Source organism: Patella vulgata, chromosome 6 (assembly GCF_932274485.2).
Source record: "Patella vulgata chromosome 6, xgPatVulg1.2, whole genome shotgun sequence".
NCBI classification, from domain to species: Eukaryota; Metazoa; Mollusca; class Gastropoda; family Patellidae; genus Patella; species Patella vulgata.
The window spans coordinates 43,058,089-43,081,962 of NC_065884.2; the positions used below are offsets into that span (position 1 = coordinate 43,058,089).

At 33.2% G+C, this 23,874-nt stretch overlaps 1 protein-coding gene across 1 annotated transcript; it reads right to left on the bottom strand.

Annotated features, from left to right (window-relative positions):
- Nucleotides 1–370: 370 nt before the first annotated feature.
- Nucleotides 371–23,696, bottom strand: LOC126823281 (uncharacterized). The gene is made up of 15 exons (XM_050552020.2): nt 23,562–23,696; nt 17,902–18,029; nt 16,697–17,109; nt 15,279–15,344; nt 14,582–14,647; nt 13,798–13,849; nt 11,516–11,636; nt 10,943–11,059; nt 10,166–10,229; nt 9,157–9,229; nt 6,650–6,698; nt 5,037–5,149; nt 4,082–4,554; nt 2,875–3,003; nt 371–2,457 (listed from the first exon to the last, which is right to left on the bottom strand). Exons 2-15 carry the CDS (start codon nt 17,984–17,986, stop codon nt 2,272–2,274), a joined length of 2,007 nt encoding a protein of 668 aa, XP_050407977.2. The 5' UTR covers nt 17,987–18,029; nt 23,562–23,696; the 3' UTR covers nt 371–2,271.
- Between the last annotated feature and the right edge of the window lie 178 nt (nt 23,697–23,874).

A 23,874-nucleotide genomic window follows, 5' to 3' on the forward strand; every position in this document is an offset into this window, starting at 1 on the left:
ATTACTTGTCCCCAAAAATAGGGTGTCAGTTTTATAGATCTTTCGTATTTACATGAAATTTTCTGAAACTAAGTAGATCATTAAATCAAATACAGAATAACTGAATGTAAAATTTGGTCTTGCCTCCCATTTTAGATTGGATGAGAAAGTTCCTCAATGATTTTCCCTTGTTGGTGGTACAGTGTCTAGTTGTTTGGATGGGAGAAAAATTGAGATTCTGTGTACTTGTGAAAAGAACTCTTGACAGTAGCAATTCAAAATAAGAGGGGGCCATGTTGCTGCTGTCCAGGCAAAATTCGCGACTTTTCAAGCTTGGGAACTGGGCCTGGTCGTTTGCATAGGCATAAAAGAAGAACTTGATAGTTGGAATTTTCCTCATAGCCCATCTTCACTAGTCCAGGAGGTGCAGAAAAGGAGGTCATTAATCCCCATTTCATTTCAACTTCTATATATTGAAATACTTCTATTATATATTCAATATTGAACCTACATACCATAATGCCAATCGGTTTCGTTTGATTTTCATTACAGTTTAATTTTTAAATATTATCCTTTCATATCTTCCAGTAAAATTATTCTCTCTTGAAAGAACCAGTAACAAAATATTATTCCAAAACATTAACAAAACAAAACTAAAGTTTTTCAGACTTCCAATCAAAATGATTTCATTTTTACAATAGATTCCCAACATATCAACAATTCTTTTATCCTATAAAAGTATCACATTAAGGAAATAAATTAACAGGACATCACAGTTTTTAAATGACAACTATCAACACAAATCAAAACAACAGAAAACTAGACCAGCTACCAGTTACAAATATTACTAGGAACAATTTATATGGAGACCAGAAATGGAATCCAACGATGAAGGAATCAACTTCCAGTGCCTTGGTTATTTATGGCATCACTTTCGTTATTAACAAAATATTTAAATATGATGATGGGAATAAACATTACATTTAATAAAATCTGACAGAATTAAACTTAAGCCTTATTAACATGCAAAAATCTTAAAAAGTAAAGGGCAAACAAAACTAAAAGTGACTTGTGGAAAATAGCCTATTATTGGAAAAACAAGTTTGAAACTAAATATTATTAGAGACTTTTGGCAAGTTGAATTTTTCCCATCTATATCACGTATCCGTAACGTATACGTGATACGTTGCGTCGATGTAGTTTTAGCAGATTTTTGCGTCGCGTACATATGCACCGCTGAGCAGAGCTTAGTTCTATTACAGTATGATGGCAGATATCTATCAAGATCACCATCAGTACTAGTCGAGTGCCCAGCCTACAATTTCCAGAAGGGAGTGAAATCGCTTAAAAGTCGCTGAACTATTAAAAAAAATTTTTATGTTGAATCTTATTAAAAATCTTCGACTTCCGACTCGGCAGCAATTTTTGGTTTCACTATTGTATCATTTCAGAAAGTTTATACCCCTTTACCATAGAATAAAATCATTTACAGAATTGCAGCGTCCCGCCTCCCTAAATTTAGCACGTACATCAACCAGCATGTAGACAGACTTCGACTTGACAGCAATTTTTGGTTTCACTATGGTATCATTTCAGAAAGTTTATACTCCTTTACTGAAGAATAAAATCATTGCAAGGTCCCACCTCCCTAAATTTAGCACGTAGATCAACCAGCATGCAGACAGACAGACAGACAAGAAAAGTATGAAAATTCCAGTCTTTATCATGGTTAAAATCACATCAACTATACACCTTCGTGTTCTAGGATACGCACAGATTCATAAAAACGCTATGATACAACATTTCAGCATCTAAAAGTAGCAAAGAAAGATGGTAAAAGATGACAATGTTTTACGGACCTTTTCCATATGAAAGCTGTTCGATACGTGCTGCCGTATCACATGTGAGAAATACATGCACATTGAGGACGTCACACGCATAATCCATACGGATAAGCTACACGGACCAGGAAGTTACGCTTGCCAAAAGTCTCTATTATCTATATGACAGTATACATTTAACTTACTTGATGACTTAACATAAAAGTAAAAAATTTAAAAACCAAACAAATAATGCTTAAAACTTTTAAAACCCTAATTAACATAATGATAGTCTAATGATTACACCAAAAGGGGTATTGAAAAATATCAAATTACAAATGTTACATGTGAAAGGGTATAAACATCTTCAGTTGTGTAACACTACAAAATAAAGCACTTTCATATTATTCAAAAAGGTCGGAAATAATAACACAATGCACATTTAAGTAGGAGTTGAAATTTTAAAACATCATCAGTATAATCTACGTGGAAATAATTTAGGGGGTGATGACGAAATAGAAGGTGGTGGCATAGATGTAAAATGCCAGGATGGAGAAGTAATATTAGTTTCTGGTATATAAACAGATGGTATAGAATGTAGATGATGTCTATATTGTCTGTCACTATCTAATATATCTAAAATATCACATCCTCTTGTCTGAAATAACAAAATCATCATATTAATTGTCATCAAAATTTCTATGAAAACACAATGTTTTTCAGAATGGCTCTGACAACAGTTTTTCAATATTAGTTTTTGTTAATATTATTATAACTGGTAACTGTTCATGTTAATAAACAAGAAAAACACAATAATAGTTTGTACAGCATGTGAATGACAGACATTTAAATTTATAAGCCGGTCAGTTTCAATGCTAGTCTGTCAAGACCGGTATATAAGACCTAAACAAGAGTCCTGATTAACCATGAAAAGTATACACAAGATGTTTTCACTGATACAAAAAGAAGGTCTATTTTATCAGAATACATTTGAAATATAGTCACATTATATTGTAAATGGTAACATTTTAGTATTATTAAGAATACAATATTTATATAGGTCATATTATAGTACCTGTGCTTGTTGTTTTTCAGGATTAATATAACTACAAGGCCATATAGATTCACTTGTAATTAAAGGATCCTTATAAAAATCACCATGAAAATGTGGCATATACTGTGGTTGCAATTCTGTTATAACAGCCTGAAATCAAATATTATAATTTCATTGTGAGAATTACAGCTTGGTAAACATATGATTTTGTTTTCTTAACTGTTAAATATTCAGAGAGAGAGAGAGAGAGAAATGGAGTTTAACATCCACTTGACACAACTAGGTCATTTCGGGACTAACACATGGTTCAATTTTATTTCATTAATTTGCTTGAGTGTAGGAGTCTTTAGCAGTGGGAGGAAACCGGAGGACCCGGAGAAAACCCACAGGTTGGACAGTAACTCAATGACAGTCATGATACAGCGTGCACGTGCTATATCCAACCCCCCTGTTAAATATCCAATCTTAGTACATATTAGCATGGATTAAACCATGAGAAATTTGATATTTTCCGACAAAATGCAATCAAAGATTGCACTTTAATTATCTGGCCCCTTGATATGCCCACAACCAATTATCTGTACTGGCTCTTAAATCAATGTCAACAAAGCCAACTGAGCAAGATTTAAATTATTTCAACCACATTTTTAAAAATATCATTATGAACTTTTTCATAACATCTACAAGCTGAAAGAGTCAAAAAGCAATCATATAAAGGTAACTCTATGGTTGACAACTGAAAAATTCTTGAGTTTGCCACAACGAACAATACCGAGTATTAAAAAAAACTTACACAAACTATAAGAATAACAGTAAAAATGTTGACAGGAAAACAACTGTGATTTGCGTTTAAAATTTGAGATAAAAATGTTTTGATATTCAATTGGGTCACATTGTTTTAAAAAAATTCCATGAATACTTTGTCCCAGGGCTTCCACATCAAAATCTTCACTATCGGTTATTTTTGGTAACATTTGTCCTGAAGTGATTCACAAGATTACAATCTTTTAACATAAACAGGGAAATAACTCAACAGATAATTCCTATGACCCAAGTAACAATCCATGTAAATTTATAAAATATCGATCAAGAATTCGGACTTGTAGAAACAGCACGACAGAAACAGTTAACAACATTTTGCGTCCATATATTAAACAACCATAAAGTTCACAGTATTAATACCATTGGTCAACATAAGTACTTTGTTGTGGTTAAACAAGGGACTTACTTCAGTTGTACGTAATGGTGGTCTAGATGCTCTGTGTAAAGCTGTTAATAGATTCTGTCTATGATCATGTATATTAATTACTGATCTATCATCTTGTAAATAGTGATCTACAGTTGGTAGAAGTATAGGAGGATTAGTGTGTACATTATGAAATCCTAATGATTGAGAAGTGGACATGGCTTTAACTGGTTCTTCATGGGAATTAGAACCATCATCCATCAAATCTAATCCTATTTCATGAGAATTTGTCACTCTATTTACTTGACTGAAGGCCATGTCATCATTCATTTGTAACAAAGATTTAGCATTAGCAAAAGCAGTGTCCTTAGAAGAAACTGGTGATTGTGTTCTACTTAACATAGGTACATCAGTCTCCATCTGTGCTTTAGCTATCTTTATTACATCACCATTTGTTTTGGGCAACTCAATTAAAATGGGGGTCTTAATTATTTTTGACTGTTCTCTGTCTTTTCCTGGAGAATAAAATAGAACATTATGAATAATTTGTAACAGTGTATAGTATTACTCATTCATAATTCTATATAGATTTTGGTGGACAACCAGGATCATTTTACAATAAAGATACATTACTCAAAGTCAAATGTTGATCTCAAGTTTTATAAATAAATCAAATTCCAGATGCATAAATATTAAACATACACAGCAAATTTAGTACTTTATTTTTCTAGATTTTATTTCCAAATAAATTGTTACAATGAATACCAGGAAATATTGACATACTTTTGGAAATTAAATAAAAGGTAACCTATAATATTATTTACATCAAGATTTTTTTCAAAAAACCTAAAAAAATGCCCAACACTGAAGTAAGGATCCTCTCATAATACATTGCCAATGATGTTGGGTACCATACTAACAATGGTACAACTGTATATCACATTGATCTCACTTTCTTTAATGTTAAAAGACCAAATACTTATATAATATAGTCTACCTGTTTTTTCCTGTATAAAACTGTTTAGTAGAGATCTCTGTATACTATTGGTATTATGAGATGATGAACTTGTAGATATTCTACACGACATAGGTGTGGCTGATGGTGGAATTCTATAAAAAAGCAAATAGTGAGGCTGATGTCCCCTGCCGAAATCCCAAAATTAATAGATGACACATATTAATTAATCGCACATTTATTTCTTTCGAAAGTATCAAAATTATCAAGCAATCAAACTGATTATCAACTATACACTAAGTTTCATCACTCTCTATCAGATAGAATCAAAGTTATCTTGTCCCAAAGTATCGACCAATGAAATTGCTTAGCTAATGAACATCTACATCAAGTTTAAACATTCTACCTCAATTAAAAGCAGAGTTGTTATGTTCCAAAGTCTTGACCAATCAAATTGCTTATCGCTCCTAAGCCTAAGCAGAAAATTCTCATCATCAAACTTAATCAAAGTAATGATATAATGAATCTATACTCGGAGTTTCATCACTCTCACTTAATTAAAACCAAAGTTATCGTGCCCAAAGGCATCAACCAATCAGATATTGCTTATCTCTTCTTATCGACCAATCAAATTGCTTATCGTTCTGCTTATCCTGAGCAGAAAATGCTCATTATCAAACTTATTCAAGGTATTGATGTGATAAAACTATACACCAAGTGTCCTCACTCTCACTTAATTAGACCTAAAGTTATTGTGTTCCAAAACAACAGTAAATCAAATTGCTTATCTCTGCTTACCCTAAGCAGAAAATTCTCATCTTCGAACTCCATCAAGGCATTCACCTAATAAACACCTATGCCAAGTGTGAACATTCTAGCTCAATTAGAATGAGAGTTATTGTGTCCCAAAGTCTTGACCAATCAAATTCCTTATCACTCTCCTTACCCAGAGCAGAAAATGCTTATTATCGAACTTAGTCAAGGTATTGATGTAATAAAACTATACACCAAATTTCATCACTCTCACTTAATTAGTACTAAAGTTATTGTGTCCCAAAGCATCAACCAATCAAATTGCTTATCTCTGCTTATCCTAAGCAGAAAATGCTAATCTTCGAACTCCATTAAGGCATTGACCTAATAAACATCTACTCCAAGTTTGAACATTCTAGCTCAATTAGAAGAGAGTTATTGTGTTCCAAAGTCTCGGCCAATTACATTGCTCATCGCTCTGCTTACCCGGAGCAGAAAATACTCATTATCGAACTTAGTCAAGATATTGATGTAATGAAACAAAACACCAAGTTTCATCACTCTCACTTAACTACAACTAAAGTTATCGTGTCCCAAAGTATCAACTAATCAAATTGCTTACCTCTGCTTACCTCTGCTTACCTAAGCAAGTACACTAAGTTTGAACCTTCTAGCTCAATTAGAAGGAGAGTTATTGTGTCCCAAAAAGTGTTGACGGACAGACACACAGACGGACAAACCCATTTTAATAGTCCCCTGCTTTCTTCGAAAGGTGGGGGACAATAATACATTTCATTTTAATTAGTCAAGTTTAGATCCAATATTCATACAAGCACTCATTTCATTATGTTTATGAGTTAGGAAGTATGATAAGCAGAACAAGTCTGTTATTAAAAACTTACTTTTGTTTTATCATTTTTTTCAATTCATCACAAGTAGTCTGAAGTAAATCTGAAAATTGATATAAGAAGTATACTTATGATTTGTAAATATCTACAAAATTTCTGATAGCAAAATTACCAGATTTATGAAAAATGTAAAATAAATAACTTCCACTTGACACAAACTAAGTCATCTTGGGACTAACATGATTCAATGTTATTTCAATAATTTACATGTGCGTATAGTTACCAATGAAAACCCACGAAGTTGGACAGGCGACCCTACACCTTGTTACGTCATGTATGTAAAGTGGGGTAACTTAGACACATCTTTGATCTTACTGAAGAAAAAAGTTCACAAATTTTGATATCTAATGTTTCTGATTATTAAATGTATGGAATAAATACCTGTAAACTACTCCCATGCATTTCCTGTATTTATTTCACTGCATTAACGAAAACCAGAAGTTGCCAGGCACGATACACCTTCATGTTGCAAGAGACAGATAGAGAACAAGCTAAAAAAAAAAAGGCCATTTTTCGTACGATCAGGGGGCCATAATCCAGGACGTTATGGTATGATATGCGCAAATATCTAAAGGAACCAAGATCTTTGGATTATAAACATACTTTTCAAGTTTCATCAATATCGGAAAAAAAAAACTGTGATCTCTAGATGGTCCACAATCTTGGTATTACATACTTTTACACTATTTGCATCTGAGGGAACGGCCATTTTGTCTGGCAGTTTTGGTCCGATTTTCACAAAATCCGAACTCAACCGACATTATGGTGTAACAGTGATAAACGTTTTTATGAGATCAGATAAATATTGTGACCTCTAGAGGGACCACAAGCTAAAACACAATTTTTCGTATAATCAGGGGCCATAATTCAGGAAGTTACAATTCAATATGCACAAATATCGAAAAAAAACAAGATCTTTGGGTTATAAACATGCATTTCAAGTTTCATCAAAACCTGATGAAAATTGTGACCTCTAGAGTGTCCACAAGCTACAAATGTGATTTTTCGTACAATCAGGGGCCATAATCCATGAAGTTACGATCCGATACATGCCAATTTCGAAAGGAACTGAGATCTTTGTGAGATAAGCCTATATTTCAAGTTTTGTCAAAATCGGATAAGAATTGTGACCCGTAGAGTGTTCATAAACAAATTGTGGACAGACGAACTGGAGCGACGACAATATACGTCCACATGAAAATGTGGGCATATAAAAAGTGTAGCATGTGCAACTTTTCTTGCAAGTTTAAGTGTTTTGTATGTGATAATCTTCCATTATATTCCCTGTAACATTTGTGACCTGTAACATGTCCACAAACAAATTGTGGTCGTCCGTCCAAACTGACAAGGGCAACAACAATATACGTACACATGAAAATGTGGGCTTATAAAAATATTATTTTTTATTTGGTGCTTACATGTCAAAGTCACCCCATGGTCGGGGTAACTTTGACAATTTTTGTTTTTATTGTCAGAATGCAGGGAGTAATCTGTTTTTTGACTGGAACAATTAGGAATGACAAATTTCATCCATTTTTTTACATTTGCATTCTTTCTTATTCTCTATGACGTTGATAAAATGATACAACAAACTCATGCCATCACTTGAATCAGAATCATCTATTATTACAACACCATCATCTCTTTTACTGTCATCATGCTCTTTATTCATCACCAAAATTTTTTTTAAAGAGAACTTACTCCATTCTCTATCAAACCGATTACAGAATAAATGCTTTTAGTTGATAACAAATTTGACATAGTTGCCTTTGCAATTACACTAGCACAAGCTTGTGGTAACTCTGACACTATAAGTTGATGTGGAGTATAAGTCAAACTGCAATATTTTAGTCAGAGCGGTGTATAAAACAAATGTTTTTCAACTCCACAGAAGCAATCTTTTATTGAGTTACAGGACTGTTATCCTAGTCTAATACCATGGCGATGTATGCCAAGACAAAGTGGCCCATAATATTAATGTAAAATAATAATCAGTTTATAAATATAGGACTAAATAGGAGTGATATTTCAAGTTTTATTCTTGGTTCATTTGAACCAGTTTTTATTTCAATATATGCGATAAATACTAGACAATGCAGGCTCTGTTTTTAATCACAATTATAATACGATTAACGTTACTAAAAATAAAATAAAATAACAAAGTAGAAATGGTATGATTGGTTAATTTAATTGAAAACTAAAGTAGAAATCCCGTAAGATGCATGAAATTACAAGGATGGAAATGTGAAAAATCTTGACGAGAGCTATGTCGGAGAAAAGATTCTATTTTGATGGTATTTTCTAGTGTTTATGATTATATTTTGAATGGGGGTTATGTTCTTAAATAAAGAAAAAAACAAGCAGACGATGTTACTCAGCATTGTGGAGTGATGGTTACTGACAAAAAGATTTTCAAGATGTTCTTTTTTTTTTTTACCTTCATCCATATGTAAGTTGCAGTGGAGCCAGACTTTCGTGGAAAAAAGTATCAACTTACTTACCATTTTTATTTGACATTTTCTTACTGAGTAAAGATTTCATAAGGAAGTTAGATATCTCTTGTAACGGTGGTGACTGAAACAAGCATATGTATTTAATAGAACATGTAAAGTAAGACTGCAATAGGCATACCTAGCTCTTGAATAATACCCCTTTAATAGCCTCTGTTAGTACATGTATGTACACATAGATGTGCATGTTTTACAGACATGTATACATGTAATGTAAATATAGTTGTTGTTTTTTTGGGGTGGGTGGGAGGGATAGTGTATTAGCCAATAATTTAGTGACTGGTATTGTTATGCTAGGCTACATAATTTGTATCAACAAATAATAACTCATAATATAGATCATACTCTATTCATTAATAATATTACCAACAAACAAGTTCCCATTAGATGTTTTATTTTTAACAATAGTTCTAGAAATGGCGGGAGAATGTCACATGATTTCCGACTGTTGACAAAAAGTTAAGAAGCTATCGCTTTGATGTATCATTCATTACCCCAAGAACTAATATAAACATACATACACGTGACATCAGTGCCGATCGTAATCAATACTTAAAATATGATAATCTTGATTTTATAAATTAATGATACGGCAAATAATTAAGTTCATAATAATAACAGATGGTGTGTATTTTTGATTGCGTAGGAAGCGTGACCCAATTATTACTTAAAAAACACAGCGTTCGTGTTTGATTCCCGCGATAAAATAGTATAGCATAGGCCTACCATATGCGTTTCCCGACTAACAATGACAAATTTCTACATAGATTATCATACTATTAGAGACATTTTAATGTGTAATGGTTTTATATCCACCACTATCGGTAATTTTATCTGTATCGGGCCGATACATTTCGCTGTCAATATCTGATATCGCTAAAACTGATAGGTGCCATATCGGACCATTCACTAAATCATAAAACTGTATATTTATTCAATACAATACAGAAAATAAAACTGCTTTTTTGCAATTTGATTTTGGTAAACAAAAATGACTTACGTTTGGCATAGTTTCTCCAGTAAAATTTGCTGTACCAGAAGAAACTCCAGTGGATGTGGCAGAACTAAAACAAAAGAAATGTCATTTTTAAACATTACACTCACTTGCTGGCCTAATAATCAGTAAAGAAAACAAAAAAATCTACTTAGAGGTCTCCTTCACATTTTTTACATTGCTAATATTTCTTTAAACAGTAGAGCGGGGATCATGTGGCTAAGTGAGTAAGACGCTGGCTTGCTAGCCTGGAGGTCAGGTGTTTGATCCCTGCATTGGCCGAGAAAGTTCATCCAGATTTTCCGGCGTGGTTTACCCCTTGTCAATGATGCAGGACGGAGGGCCTGACAAGTTCATCCAGATTTTCCGGCGTGGTTTCCCCCTTGTCAATGATGCAGGACGGAGGGCCTGACAAGGACAGCAGTCTAGTCGTTTGGATGGGATGAAAAACCGAGGTCCCGTGTACACATTAGCGTGCACGTAAAAGATCCCTTGGCAGTTGGATTTCGATATAAGAGTAGACCGTAGCGCCGCTGCCCGGGCAAAATTTCCCTCATAATAGCACACTGTATAGCGTATGCCCGTCTACATTAGCCCAGGTTAGGAGCAGATCAGTAGGATGTTAAACCCCATTTCATTTCATTTAAACAGTAGAGCACTGTTCAGCCATTTAACATCCATTTAGGCAGAATATAACATAAAATAGCACAGCACAATACACAATTCATCAGAATACATTCTGAGCATACATGGGGTGAAACTTTGGAAAAGAAAGTATACTACCTATGATGTCTATTAGGTAATGAATTAGATAGAGGAGTTATATAAACAGGATTAGGTAATACTTGTTCTACAGTTGATAGGTGATCTCTTGATGTTGATAACTGATCATTTATTGGACTGAAAGATCAAAGTGTAAGTTATGAAATGTAGACATTTATAGTCAATATAATAGAGTGAAGATTTAACGTCCACTCGACACTTACCAGGTCAAGCATATGGTACAATTTTATTTCTATAATTTACTTGCATGTAGGGGTCTTTAGTAGTGGGATGACCTGGAGAAAAGGTTGAGCAATCCATTCTACTCCTTGTCATGTACAAACTTGGGATTGAACCTATGCCACTTGACTCATTGACAGACCTTCTGATATAAAGTGCACTCATTATGCCATCCCTAGTGAACATGAATACTAGTACAGACAACAGATAATTAAAAAATAACCTCAAAAGTTACTTTGTTACTTTATTTTCTATTTTTAATCAAATGTCAAAAACGCAAATTCTTCATCAATCATTATTTCTGTCTTTTATTTTTAATGTATATAGTGAGTTTAGAGGAAGTGAATATCTTACTTTGGTGAGTGAATATCATAATCAACATCCATTTGATTACAATCATCATCTGCATTATGTATTATCTTCCATAGATCAGCATCAGTCTTCTTACGTATTGAGTTAGATACTACAATAGGATCTAAAAAAAATATTCAAGTTAAGTTAATAATAGTTTAGAATAATAAACATGGATGAATTTTTGAATGACATGTAGCATTAACTCTTTTGCTACCAAATTAATTTCCATGATGTGCAGAAGTTAACTGCTAGTTTACCACCACTCCTGTGACCACATCGTATAGATGTATTGATGTTAAGGGAGCTAAATTGCTAATATTTGGGACCTAGAAATTGATACAAATGGGTCAAAACGCATATTAAAATGTAATATGAATGTATATAAACTGATTTAAATTCAATCGTTTCCATTTTTACTCTAATTTCAAATCAGTTATGTTTGGCGAAATACACCAGAAGTCTCAATCGAATGGTAATCTCTATTGTCTGGTTATCCAGTCTACAAAAGTAATATTTATTGCGCATGCTCTCCAAATAAGAAATTTGTCGTCACCCTTTGACATGACTTGTGGAATATGTCGAGCCTTGTTCTTCGAGTCCCTTGTTACAAAATGGCGCTGAAACACATTCTGGTACACAATTCGTGTACCAATAGTAAAATGTTTATTTTGTCTTAAATATTGGATATCAGAAGCCAATCTTTTCCCGGTAAGATCACAACACCAATGTTGATTCAAATTGACAAATAATTCGTGTTTTCAATGTCGAAAACTGTGGATGATATTGAGTTAAAGACTTAGCAATTTTTATTTAGGCTGACTGATGTGGAGCTGCTCCTATACACACGTGATTTAGTTGGTTCAATTATTATTACTTTTTGTATTTTTTTCAATTCTAACTTCTTTTACGTTTTATGTGACTCTTAGGAATACCAGACTACTAATATTCTGGAATAAGTGCCAATAGAGGTGTGGTTTCCCATTATAAATGAGAAATATATGATGATTGGATGACACATGACAGCAACCACCGACCACCCTAGAATGTATAGAAGTAATGTCAAATAGCATGCGCTGTCATCTGTTAATTAAGACAATGTTTGTTCCACTAGGTTTGAGAAATGCTTGCAAAATTCCCAGTCGTTAGTAACAGCAATAGATTTTCGATTTTCATAAATATTCAGATGAAAAAGATAGGTTACAACAGTATAATAGGATTTTTCTATATAATAGACAATCTTTATATTTGTTTCATTATATCAATATCAAACCCTAACCATGACAAAACGGAATCAGTGGTTGCCAGGCAAATTACGCTTATATTTCGCAAGAGATGGATAGAGTACAAGCTAAAAAAAAGCGATTTTTCATACAATTAGGGGCCAAAATCCAGAAAATGCGAGAATATGGAAAGGCGCCGAGACAGATTCTGTGTTGGGGACCTCCCTCAGAAAATTTTGAAAATTCAGAGCTGACAAACGGCATCTGTGGACTATCACTACTGAATGGATAGTGTGTAGAACTGATCTCTGAGCTTTTGCTAACTGGCTTCTGTGTTAGAATATGTTAATTGTGGTTACTACATGTTGTCAGTAGTCGCTTAAGTTGCGGTCTAATATGTGCAAATATCGTAAAGAACCAAGATCTTTGGGTTATAAAATTGTGACTTTTAGAGGGTCCACAACCATGGTATTGCTATATGTGTACAAGGAGCGGCAATTTTGTCCGGCAGTGAACTTTGGTCGGATTTTTACAAAATTCAAACTCAACCTTCATTGATGTATAACGGTGATTCAAACAATTTTTAAAATTGAATACAAATTGTGACTTCTAGTGGGTCCACAAGGTAAAAATGCAATTTTTCCGAACAATCTTGGGCCATAATTCAGGAAGTTACGACCCGATATGTGCAAATATCGAAAGGAAACAGAATCTTGGGGTTACAAACATACACTTCAAGTTTCATCAAATTTGGATGAAAATTGTGATCCCCAGTGTGTCCACAAGCTAAAACTAAAATGTTATTTTTCATAGAATCAGAGGCCATAATCCAGGAAGTTATGGTCCAATACATGCTAATTTCGAAAAGAACAGATATTTGGCAGATAGACCTACATTTTAAGTTTTGTCAAAATTGGACAAAAATTGTGACCTGTAGAGTGTCCACAAACAAATGGGGGTGACTACAATATTCGTCCACATGAAAATGTGGGCGTGTAAAAATGTCATCAGTTTCATATGTAGTGTCATATTATTACATTGTTACAATCAAAAATAATTTACCTCTGCCAATTTTCATAGATTTCTTTCCTTGATTAAATAGGCCTAACCGTTTCTGAAAAACAAAAATAACACCATACATATGTTGCCAAGCAACAAACAGATAGATACCCACCAGAAGTCCAAGTAGTTATGAGCTAAACAACTTATAAAACTATAAGATCATAATTAAAGCCTAATAATATTTTGTAAAAAATGGGAGCAATGGAAACTCTGGAAGTTATTACTGAAAATCGTTCAAAAATAATAGACTTCTTTTCTTCATTTCAATAGAATAGAAAAACAATGTAAATTTCAGACATTAGCCTATAAAGGGGCATAACTCAGGAGGTGATTATTGAAAATGATGAAAATCAATAGATTTCTATGTTTCAATGAGACAGACAACCTGTATCAATTTCAATAAATAACTCAACGGACACCCAATCTATTAACAATTATCCATTAAAAGAGCTAATTTCTTTAATTTAGGTTAAAATAATGTAATGAAAAGGAATTATTTGAGATGTTATGGGACTAGTTCTATTATATCTGACTGAATTTGGCTTTCGAAAAGATTAAATGGAAGTCAGCTTAACGCTAACTTTATCCACAGTAGAACACAAATCTGTTATATCTATTAAACAATAGATATAGAAATAATTATGTTTTGATTTTCTTAGAAACTATCGCTTTAACAAACCTGGTCGAATCACAAGTTGACAAGCCCATAGTTCGAAAATAATCATTCTAATTCCTATCATTAAACATCTTCAAATCATACATAAACTGAATCATATGTACTTACAGTTAATCGTGTATTGGTTATTCTAGAAAAAGCTAAATCACTATCATATACTGTAGTATTTACCATCTGAAAGTGAATTCAAATATATAATAATATGTTTTTGCAGACCAGAGGCGGAACCAAGGGGGGGGGGGGCGCGAGGGGCACGCTTACAGTGCCCTTTTTTACTGCTGAAAGTGCCTTTTCTCAGGCCCAAATATGTCAATTCCCAACCCGTCGTAGGGATCCCAAATGACTCAAACCATCGACTCAAACACACCAGTCTGGTCTAATTAATGCTTTCACTTTCAAATGAATTCTTGTTGTTTAGGTGACGGTGCCCTAATCCTATAGAGTGACTATAGACAGACATCAATCATAGCATTTTGTGGAATCGGCGGTGTATACACTCATGCCCATCACCAACGCGCATGAGTGCAACTTGATGTAGCATTGTTTCATGTGTGGACAGTACAAGGTACAAGTTACAAGGCTTAAATAGTGAAGTAGCTAGGGAATAGATTCGTCTTTTTTCCCATCATGTACCAACTTTATATATTCCGTATTTCAGGAGTGAAATATACCATTTTAACAATAACTCGCTCGCCTTGACAATTTTTGAGTCGCATGTTCAACTGGCTTTTTTGCTTGATTTTTAAGGCTCTTTTTCAATGATTTCCGAACGTTTACTTATTTATTTCTGGCATACTTTACTAACATTTGATAAATTTTGTGTACTTGATAGGTGTTTAGTAACTGTTGATGTCTTTTGATTATTTTCACACTGAAAAAATTACAAAAAGAGAGATTGTTTTAAAGATAGGTTGCCAGGCAACAAAACATATGCCCACAGCAGAAGTCTTCTGGGCAGTCAATAAAAGTTGTCGCATACTTTTTTTCTTTTGTCGGTGATGAAACATTTATAATACACGGAAATATGATTAAGAGTAACAACTCATTAAGTAATTATCAGAAAATCATTAGAATTTGTTTGGCTTCTAGTTCTGCCACATGTTAACATTTAGTATACAAAACATTTAATATTATGGATTTAGCTGTTCAAGTTATCAAAAATCATTGAAAATCAATATACTTGTTTCTCTCAAGACCTTAAACTCTGTCAATCTAAAGTCAATCGATTGATCACTTTGGCCTGTAGAGCATCCGCAAGATTTTTCGAAGTAATCAAGGGCCATAACTCTGGCATAATTATTGGAAATCCTTGAAAATATATAGGTGTCTTCGTTTCATGATCGTACTTAAAATAAATCGGATGGTAACTTTGATCTCTAGACCATCCACAAGATTTTTTAAAGTGATCAAGGGCCATAATTCTGAGAGTAATTATCGAATATCATTGAAAATCAATTGGATTCTTTGTCTCATGGACTTAAACACTGTGTCAATCGGATGTTAACCTTTGCCTCTAGAGTGATCAAGGGTCATAACTCTGGCAGTGATTATTAGAAATCATTGAAAATCAATAGGATTCTTCATCTCATGACCTTTAACGCTGTGTATAAATCAGATATTAACTTAAGACTCTACAGCGTCCACAAGATATTTCTAAGTGATCAAGCGCCATAACTCTGGCAGTAGTTATTGATAATTAAAGAAAATCAATAGGTTTCTTTGTCTTATGACTTTAAACACTGTGTATAAATCTAAAGTCAATCGGACATTAACTTTAGCCTCTAGATCGTCAACAAGATATTTCAAAGTGATCAAGGGTCATAACTCTTGCAGTAATTATAAGAAATCGTTGAAAATCAACAGGCTTCTTCATCTCATGAACTTAAACACTGTGTATAACTATAACTTTAAAGTCAATCGGACGGGGGCAACAACAATATATGACCACATTTCAATGTGGGTGTATAAAAAATGCATGCAATATAACATTTATTCAAGAAATATGTTTAACTTTTACTAAATTTTGTACAATATTTTTCATTTGAATTCAAATAAAAATAATAATAATTTGTGTTTACATGTTCAACTAGATGCAATTAATTAAATCTGAAATACTAAATTACTGATGAGATTAAAGCTTTTAAATGTTTCTAGAAATAATTACAACATTCTACGGGGAATTTGATTTAATGTACTTTGCGATTAAGGCTAAACAAAATATACCTTTTTACTTGGATTATTTGGTTTTAATTTGTTTCTTTGGGCTCGAGTTTTTCTTTTCTTTCTTTTTGGTCTGTTATTTTCAGGGCTATCCATACTTAAATCACTTGATTTATCTGTTGTGATAGCTACATGTTGATCACAATTTCCAACACAGATGCTTTGTTTTTTCTTTACTGTTTTTTCCAATTCTAACGCTTTTTTCTCATGACTTGTGATATGTGATTTTTTTTGAGACTGCTTACTAATGATTTCAGAACCAGATTTTCTAGATTTTGTTATACATTTCACATCTTGTTTTGTTAATTTTGAACCTGCTTTCTGTGTTTCAAAACAATTTGTTGGCATCAAGTTCTTATCAATATTAACCAGAATTGCACCTCCTCCATTTGGAGATTGTAGTCTTGCCTGAAAAACTTTTGGGGGAAAAGGACAATAAAATTAGGATAACAGTGCAGCAAATAAAAAGCAAATAGTACAAGTGCATGCATCATCTCCTGGATAGAGTAACAGCATGACGCTGTTTGCTTTTAATTTCTTGAATAAGTTACTTTTGTCTTATTTATATTCATATTCTACTGTTCTTCTTCAAATGAGCTTGTCATTTAGTAGTATCTTACTGAACCACAAGCTAAAAACAAAAACGAGTTTTTGTACAATCAGGGGTCATAATCCCGAAAGTTATGGTCTGAAATGAGCAAATATCAAAAGGGACTGAGATTTTTGGAATATAAAGATATGTTTTAAGTTCCATCAAAATTGGATAAAAATTGTGACCTCTAGAGGATCCATAACCTTTGAATTACATACTTATATACAAATTGCATACATTAAGAGCGGCCATTTTGTTGGCAGTTTCATTTCGATTTTCCCAAAATTCCAATTCAACCTTCATTATGGTGGAATAGTGATCTAAACGGTTTTTAAAATCGAAAAAAAAATTGTGACCTCTAGAGAATCCACAAGCTAAAAATGTGATATTTAGACCAATCAGGAACCATAATCCAGAAAGTTTTGGTCCGATACATGCCAATATTGAAAGCAACCGAGATCGTTTGGAGACAAAGCTATATTTCAAGTTTCGTCAAAATTGGATAAGAATTGTGATCTGTAGAGTGTCCACAAACAGGGGCGACAACAATATACGTCCACATGAAAATGAGGGCGTATAAAAATGACTGATTATAAAAAGATTACTGCAGTTTTACCTTTTAATATTGAATCTCTATATTTATTTTTGGATTCGGTACCAATTTTTTTTATATTTTTGAGTTTAATGCCAGTATTTTTCATGAGTTTACTTTTCTTTAATACCTCTTCATAATTATATCAGTATCTAAAATAGAGAAATATGATATTTAATTGGGCTACCAAATGTAGACCTATAAAAGGCAGTTTGTTCGTGAATGCAGAAATTGGAGAGTTTGTGTCTCAATAAATGAGTACAGTACGATTTACCCAAATCCACCATTATTTTAACTCATATCGTAATAATTTATATTGATATGATAATAAACAATTCTTTATGCCAAATTGTTTTTTTTAATTTTAAATCGTAGCATTTCTGTGTCAAATATGCTTCCCGAAATGCAATTTCATGTAATACACAAGTAACGTTCCTTGGTTACAACTTCCAAACTTGCTTGGACATGGGTACCGTTAGCATGATTTACCCAATTCCACCCAAATCCATTATCTCAACTTATTATAAGACTGATAATGAAATGGAGTTTAACGTCCACTCGACACAAACTAGGTCTTTTCAGGACTAACACATGGTTCAATTATATTTCAATAATTTGCTTGCGCGTAGGGGTTCCTCACCAGTGGGAGGAAACCAGACGACCCGGAGAAAACCCACGAGTTTGGTCAACTTATATAAAGACAATAATTTATATGGATATTCGATAATATACCGTTCTTTATGCCAAATTGTCATTTTTAATTTACAATCGTAACGTTTTTGTGTCAAAATGACCCTCAAAATGCAATTTCCAAACAAATTTGGACGTTGTAGCCAAATCCATAGTTATTTAACTCCTTCATTATGGTGGAACAGTGATCTAAACAGTTTTTAAAATCGAAAAAAAAAATTGTGACCTCTAGAGAATGCGCAAGCTAAAAATGCGATTTTTTGAAAAATCAGGGGCCATAATCCAAGAAGTTATGTTCGTATATGCACGATTATCAAAAGGAACCAAGATCTTAGTATGTAACGGTGATATATTCACACGTTTTTTTTTTATATCAGATAAAAATTGAGACCTCTAAAGAGACCACACGCTAAAAATATGATTTTTTGTACAATCAAGGGCCATAATACTGGAAGTTACGTTCCGATATGCGCGAATATCGAAAGGAACCAAGATCTGTGGGTTATAAACATGTATTTCAAATTTCATCAAAATTGTAACCTTTAGAGAGAGGGTCCACAACCTTGATATACCAGATGTTTACACTATTTGCGTACGAAGAGCAGAACTTTTTTCCAGAAATTTGAACTCAACCATCATTATGGTGTACCGGTGATATATTCAAACATTTTTTAAATCAGATAATAATTGTGACCTCTAGAGGGACCACAAGCTAAAAACGTGATTTTTTGTACAATCAGGGACCATAATTCAGGAAGTTACAATCCGATATGCCCGAATATCGAAACGAACCAAGATCTTTGGGTTATAAACATGCACTTTAAGTTTCATCAAAATCAGATGAAAATTGTGTCCACAACCTGGGATATACCATGTTTACACTATTTGTGTATGAGGGGCGGGTTGATTTTTACATATTAGTCTTGTAACAATTATTATTTAATATGGGAAAGGTTTAAAAATTCCTGCAGAATATTGCAGATAGATCTGTAGTTTGCATAACACCATAAGTACAAATTTTATCAAACCCAATATGGAGAGTTGCGTGTGTGACCTGGAGAAGTTTAAAATATTTAGTACATTTACAAATTTGTAAAACTCTGTGAAGTTAGACCTATTCAGTATTTGTGTCCACTATTTATTAAACTAAACGTTAATATAAATCACTGCTGCTGGTACTTTTTTCAGATGTGTGTTAATCTTATAAAGTTTTCTGTAATATGTTTAAGAATCACGTTAGGTGTGTGACTTAAATTCTGTTACGTGTGTGACCCCTGGGATGTGAAATGTAAAGTTGTCTGATTAGGAGACTGAAGGATATAAAACATAAAATGTAAAAACAGGTATTTTGGGTTATCCAGTTCTGTAATGAAATTTTTTGATGAAATTTGTGTATTATCAATGACATTTTGATATGTTAAAATGGTAATGAATATGTTCTTTTGGAAAAATAAGTGTTTTGAGTTACTTTTATATATCTAATTTATAGCATGTCAGGACCACTTTCTGAAGAGTCGCCCTTTTCATGAAATTCGAACTCAACCAACTTTACGATCTAACGGTGATATATTCGGACTTTTTTTTTTAAATCGGATAATAATTGTGGCCTCTAGCGGGTCCAAAAGCTAAAAATATGATTTTTCGTACAATCAAGGGCCATATCCAGGAAGTTACGGTCCGATATGCACAAATATCGAAAGGAACCAAGATCTTTGGATTATAAACATACATTTCAAGTTTCATCAAAATTGGATAAAAATTTTGACTTCCAGAGTGTCCACAACCTTGGTATTACATACTTTTACATTATTTGCGTATAAGGAACAGCCATTTAGTCCGGCAGTTTCAGATTTTTACGAAATTCGAACTCAACATTCATTGATGTGTAACGGGTCCTCAAGCTAAAACAGATTATTTTCGAACAATCAGGGGCCATAATCCAGAAAGTTACGTTCGGATATGCACGATTATTGCAAGGAGCCAAGATCTTTGTGATATAAACATAAATTTAAAGTTTCATCAAAGTCGGATCAAAATTGTGGCCTTTAGAGTGTCCACAACCTTGATATACCATATATTAAATTTTACACTATTTGCGGTCAATGGGCTGCCATTTTGTCTGGCGGTATTGGTCAGATTTTCACAAAATCCGAACTCAACCGCAATTAGGGTGTAACAGTGATATATTCAAACATTGTTTAAAATCGGATAAAAATTGTGACTCAAGAGGGACTACAGGCTAAAAACACGATTTTTCGTACAATCAAGGGCCATAATTTTTTAAGTTATGATCCGATATGGGCGAATATCGAAAGGAACCAAGATCTTTGTGTTTTAAACATACATTTCAATTTTCATCAAAATAAGATCAAAATTCTGACCTCTAGAGGGTCAACAACATTGATATACCATATTTTTCCATTATTTCTGTACGAGGGGCGGCCATTTTGTCCGGCAGTTTTGGTCCGATTTTCAAGAAATTCGAACTCAACCCATATTCCCATGTAACAGTGATATATTCAAACGTTTTTCTAAATTGGATAATAATTGTGACCTCTAGAGCGACCACAAGCTAAAAACACAATTTTTTGTACAATCAGGGGCGATAATTCACGCAGTTACTATCCCATATGCGCGTATATCGAAAGGAACTAAGATCTTCAGGTTATAAACAAGCATTTCAAGTTTCATGAAAATCAGATGAAAATTGTGACCTCTAGAGTGTCCACAAGCTAACAACGTGATTTTTCATACAATCAGGGGCCATAATCCGTGAAGTAAAAGAATAGAATGATCCACTGTGTCGAAAGCAACAAATAAATCTAATAAAATTTAAAATATACATTTCTTTTATCAATTTCCATTAAAATATCATTTGAAACCCTGGTTAAAGCTGTTTCGGTACTGTGAAATTTTTTATAAGCACTTTGAAATGGTTCATACAAACAGTTATCAACTAGATGGGCCTTTATCTGAGAAGCTATACATTTCTCCAATATTTTAGAAATAAAACTTAAGAACAGGAGTCGGAACAGGGTCTAATGCACACTGATCCGCAGTGAATATTTGCTAGGCCGCTACAATCACTGATAAGGATGACATCGATGCGGCTTAATGAGCCAGTAATATTAACTTTTTTCCTGCGACAAATTAAATTCTAAAACATTTTTTTTATGTATTGGAAAAATAAATAAAGGCGTTTGACGTATTTGTAGGTAAAAATTATTTATTATTTAGTGTAAATGGGTATTACAATGACTAAAATGCAGCATTCTCCCCAAAGCAGTAACGTCTTATGTAAACAATGCACACGCCATTCAGCCAATGATTGACGCTGCGTGCTGTGACGGCACGTGTTAAGGCAGTCATCTTTGACAGAGATATATTACTAGACTCGTAATTCTCTGTGAAACAGATTGGGTCTAATGAACAAGATTTCAAAGCAGACGGTTTAATTAGCTTTAAAACAAAAGATTCACTAACCAAGTTAAAATTTTCTAAATAAACAGAATCATAAGCGTTAAAGTCAATAGTTTTATTTAAAAAATCATCAAGTTCTGTTTGTATTTTCTGTATTTTCATTTGAAAGAAATCTGAGAACAAATTCACAAGTTCAGACAGTGTCATTTTCATTGTCCGGGAGAATGGTCCACTCAGCTTTATGATCCAAAAGGGAATTCACAACTTTATACAACTCTTTTTGTCTGTTTTCACCATTTTCCATTTTATCAGAGTAAAATTTAATTTTAGCGTCTTCAATTAATTTATTCACATTATGATACGAATTGAAATAATTGATACACTATTCGAGGCTTTGCGGAAGTAAAATTAGGTTCAACTGCAAAAATCTCAACACATATCATCACAGTTTGCATGGAAATATGCTAGCTATCATGTTACAAATAGTGAAGAGTGGAACACTGAAATCATAATCTTATTTTACCGAACAGTTTATCTGCATAATTAACACACAATTAGACCCAATAATACATGCAATCTGCAATACCCCTTTTATTTGACAAATGATTTTTTGTTTTAAATACATTTTTATAAAGACGATAAACGATGTTTAGACATCCCGAACTATTCTTATAAAGAAAGATTTCAGTATCTGTCGAATAAACCAAAAAAAAAAAGTAATTTAATCGGGAATATTATTGACGTGAACAGTCAGAACGTGAATTAAACATGGAAATTATTGAGAAGCGGTGGCCTTTTTTCATAGTTTCTGTGGAAATCATAAAACTTTGAAAATGGACTAATAACCCCAGGGTATTGGGATAAGTTGCCGCCTTATAAAATATTATCAATTAAAATTATGAAATAAAGTGTATTTATTTATAAATGTTAGCCACAGAGTTGCATATAATTGACAGGGATGTAGGGCCTAATATAATTTATTAAAATATATATAATATACAGGGTATTTACAATTAGGCTATGGGGTGATGATGATGTGAAAAGCAATATTTACAAGTATTCGTGTAGCCTAATTGGTGATATATTCATTGTGAATAAAATTTAGTAGACTGACAATCAATTGTTTCCAAATTAATTTTATTGTCTTCAGATGTCATTTTTGTTGCCCAAACTCAAACCATCAGTTAAAGGTCGTGCGTTGTTGCGACTGTCAAAATTTGTCAACCGTTGCCCCCTTCGCCCTTCATTCAATATAATATATTATGGTTTTGCTCATCACGTGACATGTACAATCTTGTGATGAACTTAGTCGAAAATACAAGCAAAATCATTGACTTTTAAAGAGGGAATTTTTTTTTCGTTGGGATATTCAATTGTGCAATGGATTTTATTCAACCAGAGGTGATCTCAAACGTGACATAGGCATGTTTTTTTTTAACAAATTCAGTTGCCCTAATTTACCACGGTTCAGACAGTGAGTAAGTACTGAAGTACTTCAAGTAGTGTTATTATTATTATTTGTGTAAGGAAATATGATGTTGGGCTAAGGCGTAGGAGGGAACAACGAACTGTACCCTATGGAAATGTTCAGAGAAAATCTGGTTGGTTTCCTCCACAACTGGGTAACATTCATTAGCTATGAACGTTGACTTCTGAGAAGAATTAGTGGGGTTTTTTATCGGACGTCAGTGACGACGTTAATTTCCTAATTTCCTGTTTAGAACTGCCGCCTTCAAAGGTGCCTGGTGCCTGTCATTAGTTTCGTATTTATATGATGGTGGCGAATGCAATACTCTCAGTATCAGTGTTATTCTATTCAAAAATAACATACATTTCAAGATTCCTTTTTTCAATAAAACCTACGGTATAGGTATCTATTGAAATCTA